This window comes from Peromyscus maniculatus, chromosome 5 (genome assembly GCF_049852395.1).
Source record: "Peromyscus maniculatus bairdii isolate BWxNUB_F1_BW_parent chromosome 5, HU_Pman_BW_mat_3.1, whole genome shotgun sequence".
In the NCBI taxonomy this organism is placed as follows: domain Eukaryota; kingdom Metazoa; phylum Chordata; class Mammalia; order Rodentia; family Cricetidae; genus Peromyscus; species Peromyscus maniculatus.
This window is the reverse complement of record NC_134856.1, coordinates 17,252,067-17,262,362: the sequence shown is the minus strand read 5'-3', so window position 1 is coordinate 17,262,362 and position 10,296 is coordinate 17,252,067. Positions and strand designations below refer to the sequence as shown.

The window sequence follows — 10,296 nt, the reverse complement described above, 5'->3', positions numbered from 1 at the left end:
CCTCTTCTGGCCTGCAAGCATGCATGTAGGCAGAACACTATACATAATGAATAAATAAATCTTAAAACAACAACAACAAAAGTTTAATAAACTGGTTTATGGGAAGAACCAATTCTACAAAGTAGTCCTCTGATCTCCACATAAACAAGGAGGCATGTGTGCCCACACACATCACACATACTTTTAGAAATGTGTTGTTAAGCAGGATGCTGGTGGTGCATGCCTCTAATTCCAGCACTCACCAGGCAGAGGCAGGTGGATAGATCTCTGAGTTCAAGGCCAGCTGGTCTATAGAGTGAGTTCCAAAACCAGGGCTATACAGAGAAACCCTGTCCTGAAAGAACAAACAAAAATTTTGTTAGGTCAATAGTTTATGACAATCCTTTCTTCTTCTTCTTCTTCTTCTTCTTCTTCTTCTTCTTCTTCTTCTTCTTCTTCTTCTTCTTCTTCTTCTTCTTCTTCTTCCTCCTCCTCCTCCTCCTCCTCCTCCTCCTCCTCCTCCTCCTCCTTCCTCCTTCCTCCTTCCTCCTTCCTCCTTCCTCCTTCCTCCTTACTCCTTACTCCTTCCTCCTCCTCCTCCTTCTTCTTTTTTGCAACGGGGTTTCTCTGTGTAGCTCTCGATTTCCTGAAACTCGTGCTGTAGACCAGGCTGACATCGAACTCAGAAATCCACCTGCCTCTGCCTCCTAAGTGCTGGGATTAAAGACGTGCAACACCATCACCCAGCCAGACAAACATCTTTATGTCAAGCTTGTCTCAAGAAAAGAAGCTCAATCCCTAGCACAATAAAACAGGCTGCTTAAAAGTCACTAGGCTCATTCTAAAAGTGGCAACTAAGGGTGGCTGGGGAGTGGCTCCTAAGAACGGCAAATAAAGTTTATTACATTATTATTATTACTATTATTATTATTATTAGATGGGCATCCACTATGTAGTCTGTTGGTCTGAAACTCACTCACTACATGTCCCCAGCTGGTCTCGAACTCACAGAGATCCACATACCTTTGCCCCTCAAGTGCTGAAATTAAAAATATGTGCTACTGTGCCCCCTCCCTTGTTCTGGTCTTTGAAACAGGGTCTTGCTATTTAATCTTGCCTGGCACCAAGCCAGTTATTCAGCTTCCCCATAGTTAAGATTTTGAATTATATTTCCCCTTGCACATGCCCATAAAGAAACAATAGAAATAAGTTTATACCTCATCTAAATTCTAATTTTGATCCATCTTGATTGCATGTCCTGATCTTTCTTGAGTATGTCTCTTTGCTCATTTAAGAAAGTGAATGACAATTTCGTGCCAGTTAGTGTTGGGAATGCAGTGATATGTGGGAATGGGTATCTTGTCCTCACAAGATGTGGTTTTTCAGCTGGGAAAACAGCAACTACATATAGAAACAGAAAGGGACAATTCTTCATCGTGCTTTGAAGTAAAAGAACAGGGTGTGTCTCGAGAGAGACCTGTCTCTGACTGAAGTCAGAAAGGTACCCATAAAGAAGTACCTCTTGGCCGGGCAGTGGTGGCCCACACCTTTAATCCCAGTACTCGTGAGGCAGAAGCAGGCAGATCTCCGTGAGTTCGAAGTCAGCCTGGTCTATAGAGCGAGTTCCAGGACAGACTCCTAAGCTACACAGAGAGACCCTGTATCAAAAATAAATAAATAAATAAAATAAAATTAAAAAAATAAAAGTGCCTCTTAGCCGGATGTGGGGGTGCACGCCTTTAATTCCTGAGCTCAGGAGGCAGAGGCAGGTGGACCTCTGTGAGTTCTAGGCCAGCCTGGTCTACAGAGTAAGTTCCAGGACAGCCAGGGCAACAGAGAACCCTGTCTAGAACAAAAAAAGGGGGGGGGTCCTGTGTCCACTAATTTATGGGGTTGGGGAAAGAGGCCTATGCAAAACCCTAGGACCTAAAGAGCACCATTAAAGACCAGGACACAGGCGTGAAGTGAGATGAGGCAGCCTAGCTGAGATTTTTGAGAAGTATCCTCAGAGGAAGAGAAGCCACTGAAAGATTTTGAAAAGGACAGTGAATATCATAATAAGAACCATGGAAAGCTCTTTGGGAAAGATCACAGAGTGGACATTGAAAGACCATATGATCAAGACAAGTGAAGACTACTTTGGACTATGGGTATGGCAGGAAGTTTGTGTCCAGATCAAGAAAATAAAATATTTGGTGCTCCATGGGTTCTTTGCACCTTTAAGGTTGAGAGGCTTGAACTTCCATCTGGGAGCTTCACTTATGTGGTTATTTCCTAATCATGGCATAGGAAGGAATGCTATCTTGCTTGGTACAGTCTATTCCTTGTAGATAGGTTACGCTGCGACAGAACTTCTCTTTTGAACAATTGAATCAGAAGCCTACCGCTTCTAATGTGTTAACATTCCCAGAGAAGCCCAGGGCTCCACCCGCTGTCAGAGATGGCCCCGCCCACACTGCTCTACACGCACGCGCACTCCCTGGCCCCGCCCTCTCCTCTCTGCCGACGCGCCGTGCGCACGCGCGCAGCTTTTCCATGTGTCTTCAGGCCGTCAGCCCGGCCCGGCTGGAGAGAGACGCCAAGTAGCGTCGGAGAGTGGAAGCCTTCACGGGCCCGGCGGCCCCCATCGCCTGTTGCTGTCTTCCTCTCCCGGTCTCTCACCGCAGCCTCCGTCGCCATGGGTAAGAGTCGGACGAAGCGCTTCAAGCGACCTCAGTTCTCCCCTACCGGTAGCTGTCAGGCCGAGGCGGCGGCCGCGGCGAACGGGACTGAAGACGAGGAGGACGACGGGCCGGCGGCGGAGCTTCTGGAAAAGGTGGGACGAGGGCCCGGGCGGCTTGCGGCAGGGCGCCCGCGGGAGCGGGGCGGGGCGCGCGTGCTCACTGCCCCCATCTGACTCTGACGTCTTGGCTCCCGCAGCTCCAGCACCCGAGCGCCGAGGTCCGCGAGTGCGCCTGCGCGGGGCTGGCCCGGCTGGTGCAGCAGCGGCCGGCGCTGCCGGACCTGGCGCGTCGCGATGCCGTGCGCCGGCTCGGGCCGCTGCTGCTGGACTCCAGTCTGGCGGTCAGGGAGACGGCCGCCGGAGCTCTGAGGTGAGTCGGAGAGGGCCCGAGGCCGTGTCCCTGCGAGCCAACAAACCCAGCACACCCCCTCCCGATGCGATCTCCACCTCTGGAGGGAGGAAAACCTGCCTGTGATCCCAGGATTGCAGCGGATAGAGATTGAGTCCAGGTTCCGAAGGACTCCAGGACCCACAGACCACACACATTGTTTGTATCCACCTGGCTGCTGCTTCACCTGTCCTCAAAGCTGATGCACATTTCCCCCCTCCAAAGCCCGCCATAGGGTCCCTGATTGGATGAAGTCTTCCAGTCTGTGCTCTAAGTATACCGATATTGCGGCCTGCAGAATGTGAAGCAGGACAGCCTAGATCCTTGTCTTTGCAGGAGCTCATTGAGAGGGTGTCTGGAAACTAGCAAAAAGTCAAAATAGTGTTCATGAGAAGTGCTGTCTGTGTAAAAGAGCGGAGGAGTTGAACTGGGGTGTCCTCTAGTTGGCATTTGTAAACGGAGACCAGAAGAGCAGAGAACCAGGCGTGGGAAAATAGGGTGAGAGCATCGGTTATGGGAGGAACAGCTATGCCAGAGAAGTGAGGCAGAGGGGAGATTGACTCTGCACAGAAGCTCATGTGGGGATTCAAGTTGCTCAGGCTGCTGAGTCGAAGGATTTGTTCTAAACCAGAGTGGTGAAGTCGACCTTTTAAAAAAGCCACTCTGAGGACTGCAGAGAATGAATGAGCTGTAGAGGGGGCAGGATCTTAACGTTTGTACTCTGGTAGATTTGCCTGTGTGCACCATGTTTCAGTGAAGTATGGATGGAGTGCCTGTGTACCAGCCATTGGACTAGGCTTGGGGGATGGTGTACTGAGGAATACAGACATAATCTCTGTCCTTAATAAATCTTAAGTCTATTGAAGAAGATTTCTGTTAATAATCCATTGATTATTGCCTGGTGTGGTTGTGCATGCCTTTAATCACATCACTTGGGTGTAGCTGGAGTTTTCTCCAGTCCCACTCGGCCGCAGCCACTCAGACCCAAGTAAATACACCGCGGCTTATATTACTTATAAACTGTATGGCCGTGGCAGGCTTCTTGCTATCTGGTTCTTATATCTTAAATTAACCCATTTCTATTAATCTTTAAGTTGCCATATGGTTCGTGGCTTACCAGTAATTTACATCTTGCTTCTCATGGCGGTGGTGTCTCTTCACTCAGCCTTCTACCTCCCAGAATTCTCCTCTCTACTTATCCCATCCATACTATACTTCCTGCCCAGCTACTGGCCATTCAGCATTTTATTTATCAATCAATTAGAGCAACACATTCACAGCATACAGAAAGACATCCCCAGCACTTGGAAGGCAAAGGCAGGCTAATCTCTTGGGTTCAAGGCCAGCCTGGTCTACAGAGCGAGTTCCAGGATAGCCAGGGCTATAAAGGGAAACCCTGTCTCAGGGGAAAAAAGCTATTGATTATTATTAACCAAACAATCCATATATGTATAAATAAGGCCAATAGTAATTGCAGAGCATTTTGTTAGTGAGGGTGTGGTGGTTTGAATAAGAATGGCCCCATAGGCTCATATATTTAAATGCTTAGTCACCAGGGAGCAACACTAATTGAAAAGGATTAAGAGGTATGGCCAGCCAGGCAGTGGTTGTGCTTGACATTAATCCCAGAACTGTGGAGGTAGAGGCAAGTGGATCTCTGAATTTGAGGTCAGCCTCAAGTTCTAGGGTAGCCAAGGCTAGACGGAGAAATCCTGTCTCCAAAAACAAAACAAACAAACAAATATATATATCTTCTTTTTGGAGTATAGGTGTGGGTTTCCTAGATGAGGTATATCACTGTGGATGGGCTTCAAGGTTTCAAAAACCTTACACCAGGCCAAGTCTCTGTCCATAGATCAGGATGTATCTCTCAGCTACTGCTCCAGTGCCATGCATGCCAACATGCTCCCCACCATGATGATAATGGACTAAGCCTCTGAAACTGTAAACCAGCCCCAATTAAATGCTTTCCTTTTAAAGAGTTGCCTTAGTCAAGTCTTTTCAAAGCCATAGAACAGTGACTAAGACAATGGCAAAGTTACTTGTTTCAATAAGGAGCAGGACAGTTCTCCAGCATATGACAAATACATTTTTTCTCTGAAACCTTAACTGTAGGTAATCATGTAATACATTTGGGAGCTTAGTATTTTGTGATGTGTGCTTGAAAGTAAAACATGTTTAAATTTCTTGTGTAGAAATCTCAGTGCTTGCGGAGGTTTTGAAGTTTGTGATGACATGGTGGCTAAGGACATCATGACACCCTTGGTGGCGCTGCTGAGAGAGGTATGTGAATGATGACTTCTCCGTGGAGACAGTTTAGGTGGATTTCCCCCCAGTTCTTTGATGTCATTTGTCCCTTTAAGCATCCTGTGGCGATTTCATTTCTTTGCCTGGAAACTGACAGTACACAGGCATCACTAATACCAATCTATTGTCGTGTCCCTGATACCTTTATGATGATGAGAAGAGCCGTTTCTAAGACTATGCACACTTACCCCTTAAGAATTCAAATTTCTTTATCGCTCTGTCATGTATGTATTTAATTTAGTCTTCACAGCAGTCCTATGAGACCAAGTTTTTTTCCCCTTCTTTTTTTGTGGTGCTGGAGATGGAACATAGATCTTTGTGCCACCTAAAGTCAGGTGCTTTACTATTCAACTATATCCCAAGTCCAAGGCAGGTATTATTATTATACCTGTTTATATGATGATAGGCCCAAGGCACAGACATTATGAACTTCTAAAGATTATGTTAGCTGGGCAGAAGTGGCGCATGCCTTTAATCCCAGCACTCGAGAGGAAGAGCCAGATAGATCTCTGAGTTTGAGGCCAGCCTGGTCTACAGAGCGAGATCCAGGACAGGCTCCAAAACTACACAGAGAAACCCTATCTCGAAAAGACAAAACAAAAAGATTATGTTGCACCCTCAGGTTTAATATCACATTGTTCATATTATATGATGTAGCTCATTGGTGAAGGGTGATGGGCTCTTACAGTTCCTCTTAGTCTGCCATGCCTTTCTTCCACTTTTCTACATATAGCCAATTTTCACTTGATGCTGCATAAAAGACCCAGTTTTGATGTGAGGCATCAGTCCTGTTCCCTTTAGAGTAGTGACTCTATACTGGAGGTGACTTTGCCTCCTGGGGACATTTGGCACTATGCTGCTGGCATCCAGTGCATAGAGGTCAGGGATGCTATAGAACCTCCTTCCATGCAGAGGGTCACCTCCCATAAGAAGTCCAAGACTCAAAGAGAGTGTTTTAGAGAGTGCTGTGTACTAGGCTTGAGGCAGATCTGCACAGAGGTTAAGGGCATCTATCTGCACAGAGGCTGGAATGTCTGCAACTGAAGGCCAGCTTCACCATGTATTCGCTGTATCTTCATCAGCTTCTTTGTATCTTATTTTCCTACTTATAATGAGACATAAAGGTTAATAGTTGACCTGCCTCATAAGTTTGTTGTGAGGATTAATAACTTAATATAAGAAAAATGCTCAAAACAGTACTTAGAGGGGTGCTGTACAGATACTAACTCTTATATTTCTTTGTTATCTCTCTTTTATCATATTAGGAAAAATACTTTGTATTGATTTTGTACTTTCATATAAAGTGTTGGACTCTACACATATCAAACCTTAAGGACCTTTCTTGTCTGAGTTTCTTGCCAAAGGGATTTTTTTAAAAAAAAGTTATTTTATTTTTGTTTGTTTGTGTGTATATGTCTGTGTGAATGAATGTCATGTGTGTGTGTGGGTGCCTTCAGAAGCCAGAAGAAAGTACCAGATCCCTTGGAGCTGGGGTTACATGTAGTTGTGTGCCGACTTGTATGGATACTGGAAACTGAGTCCAGGTCTCCTGAAAGGACAGTGCACACCCTTCCTCTGGACACACAGGATACTCTTTTTTTTTTTTTGGTTTTTCGAGACAAGGTTTCTCTGTGTAGCCCCCCATGTCCTGGGATTCACTCTGTAGACCAAGCTGGCCTTGAACTCAGAGATCCACCTGCCTTTGCCTCCCAAGTGTGCACCACTACCACCAGGTCAGAGAGTGCTCTTAACTGAACCACCCCCAAGGCAAATATCATTTTGAGAAATGTACTTATGACCATATGATATGTTTGTTAACCACTATAATTTCTGGTGTTTTTGCTTTTGTAATTCTTTACTATTATTAGCTTTTTTGCTTAATTAATCTTTTGAACCAGTGTGCTAATCATGTCATTTGGTTGCAGTGTAGCGCTGGACTGGATTCAAATGAGATGTCTCCACCGGAGAAAGCCGATAAGAACAGAAATTCTATTGAGAGCATAGCCAATGAGGCTGTGAACGTACTGTGGAATATATGGTAAGGTGCCTCCAGGAGCAGCCTCCGCCTGCATCACTGCTCAGCATCACTGCTGTTCTTTCTGTTACCATGTAGGAACCTCTTGTAACTGTGGGGCTGATAGTTACTAGGTGGTAGGTAAGATCTGGTGACATGAGATTCATCCTCCTGGTCAGCCCAGTGTGCACCTGCTTTGTTGTCTGGAATGAAAAAGGACCACAGACATTGGCTGATACTTTTTGTATACTGCTCTAATAGTGGTTGTTTGTATAGGAAGTAAATTCCCAAGAGGAACTCTAGAACTGAGTAGGAACAAGGCCACTGTTTTCCATGTTGCTGGCACTGGTTAGGATAGAGTGGACCTCGGCTGGGAATGACAGTAGCTAGAAAGAAAGCCTGGAAGCACTGTTTTTTATTTTATGTCTATAATTATAGCAGAATTATAGTTACTTATTTTCAATGGGGAGCAATTAAAATACTGACCTAAAAGCAGTGTTTTTTAGAATATAAGATTGAGTTAGACCTTGAAAAGCTGCCTACATACCAGTCTGAGTCTGCCTGAAATTTCATTTTAAACTAGTAGGTACATTCCATCCCACCAGAAAAAAGATTTGAGAAAATGGCTTTTCCCCTTTTCTTTTTAGTTTTTCTTTTTTTTTGTTCTTTTCTTTCTTCCCTCTCTCTGTTTTCCCTCCCTTCTTTCTGCCCCCCCCCCCCTTTTTTAAGGGTCTCACTATGTAATGTTGGCTGGTTTTGAACTCATGATCCCCTTACCTTGGTCTTCTAACTGGTTGGGATTACAGACTGGTTCAAAGAAATGGTACATGATCAACTAATGAGTGCTTTTCCGAGCACCATCAATCTTTGACTTTATGTCACATAATTTTTGTTGTTTGGAACCCTGGGCCTCATGCCTGCTAAGCACAAAGTACATGTTATACCACTGTAGTTTATCTCACTGAACTGGAATTTAAAAAAACAAAAACTTACTATTTTTAGTTATGTATATGTGTGTGGGTGTATGCATGTGAGTGCTGGTACCCTCCCAGGCCAGAGATCTGCAGTTAGAGATGGTTATGGGCCTCCAGGTAATGGTGCTTGGAATTGAACTCAGGTCTCTACAAAAGCAGCACTCTGAACCTCTGAGTCATTTTTCCAGCTTTTTTTATTTTTATTTTTTGAGATAGGTGCAGTCCAGGTTAGCCTGGGACTTGCTATGTAGCTAAGAATGACCTTGAATTCCTGGTCCCTTTGTTCCTGTTTCCCTTGTCCTGGGCTTACAGGTGTGAGCCACCACACGTGGCCTAAACTGGGAGTTTTAAGAATATTTTCAAAATTGAAAAGAGCCTAATATATCTATCTCCAAAGTAAACATACTGTCTTGAGTGCCTGTGAGTACACACTTTACAATGTACAGTTATCCACTGTACATTGTAGTAGATAACTATTATAGTTACCATAGCTCCTAGACTTTTGTTTCCCAGTTTACATTTCTTCATTGATACATGCTTTGCCTTCTTGGCTGTAGTTCAGTACTGAAATAGCTAGATAGCTAACAGAAAAAAATTTCTTGGATAGCATGTTTAATAATGTAGTCACCTGTTAGCTCTGTTACAATGTTATGTGTATATGCTTACATTGAGATTATTTTCTGGAAATGAGTAAAATTATTCATCCCTTTTACCCTGATTTTAGTGTGTATGCTTATAAGTGGTGTTGATAACTTTTTATTTTAAAAAAGTTCTATGATTTCAAAATTAATTACTTAGAGTAATTTCTCTACAGATTGAAAACTCTGCTTGATGAAATTATAATGTCACTCTAGGAGTGAGTAAAATATGTTTTTTCATATTTTACTTTTTATGTGATAGAGGCTTTTGTCCTTACTTGAACTTATTATTATTAAGTGATTGTGGAGAAACAACAGTCTGCACAAGGAGCTGAGGCCCTGGGCCGGGTACTACCACAGACAGGATGCAGAATTTCAGGCGGATTGCCTCACCTGTGGGCCTTGGGTTTTCTTAAATCTATAAAGTGGGAAGTTGGATGAGATGATTCTGAGGCTTCCTTCAGCTCTAAGCCTCTCTAATGAGGGATCAACAGAAAGATCCCACTTTGATGGAAATGAAACACTGGCAGATGGTTGTTGTGTACAATGAATATGAATGGCCATTCTTTCCTTATAAGTGTTTGACTCCTGATCATTGATTTTTATAAAGCATAGTTATTTTCTTCATAGACTTCTGTGGTTGATTTCTTAATGTTAAGATATGAATAGTAAAACTTATTTTTCCCCTTCAATTTAGTGAATGCAGTAGTAGAGCAGTGTCTATATTCAACAAAGAAGGGTGTTTGGAGACTGTATTAAAGTACTTGCGTAGGTTCCCCACCAGTGTTGACCTGGCTGTCTCCGTAGGTAAGTGAAGACAGTGCTCATCTGTTATTCGTGGGTTGCCTTGTTCAGGACAGCATGTCTGCTGTGCAGCAGTGATTCCTGTCTTACTGTTACTCTATCCAAGTGTAGAAGGGAGTTCTGTTCCTATGGAATTCCTTTAAATCTGTGGCTTAAACTTAACAATTCTACAGGGTTTGGTTGTTGTTGTTGTTGTTGTTGTGGGTTTTTGTTTTGTTTTTGAGACAGGGCCTCACTATGTAGCTCTGACTGGTCTGGAACTTGGAGTATAGACCAGGTTAACCTCTAGTGCTCAGATATCTGACTCCTGGGTGATGGGTTCAAAGTTGTGTGCCACCATGCCCTGGTCCATTCTGCATTATTTTGTTCTGAAAGGGAGGAAGGCAATTATATGAGTATATGTAGTGTGTTACTTCTGAGAAGCCTTTATTCTTAGCCAGGTGATGGTGGCACACACCTGCATAGGGATC

General features: G+C 44.2%; 1 protein-coding gene across 2 annotated transcripts in view; it reads left to right on the top strand.

Moving 5' to 3' along the window:
• Positions 1-2,474: 2,474 nt before the first annotated feature.
• Heatr3 (HEAT repeat containing 3) overlaps positions 2,475-10,296 on the top strand; it is a 37,813-nt gene continuing 29,991 nt past the window's right edge. The window contains exons 1-5 of one of the 2 annotated variants that reach the window (XM_076571753.1): positions 2,475-2,794; positions 2,899-3,071; positions 5,285-5,372; positions 7,322-7,434; positions 9,720-9,829. In XM_076571753.1, the coding sequence (XP_076427868.1) occupies positions 2,657-2,794; positions 2,899-3,071; positions 5,285-5,372; positions 7,322-7,434; positions 9,720-9,829 (622 nt within the window). In that variant the 5' untranslated portion in view covers positions 2,475-2,656. The remainder of the gene's footprint in view (positions 2,795-2,898; positions 3,072-5,284; positions 5,373-7,321; positions 7,435-9,719; positions 9,830-10,296) is intronic. The other variant, XM_076571751.1, reaches the window with a different exon arrangement.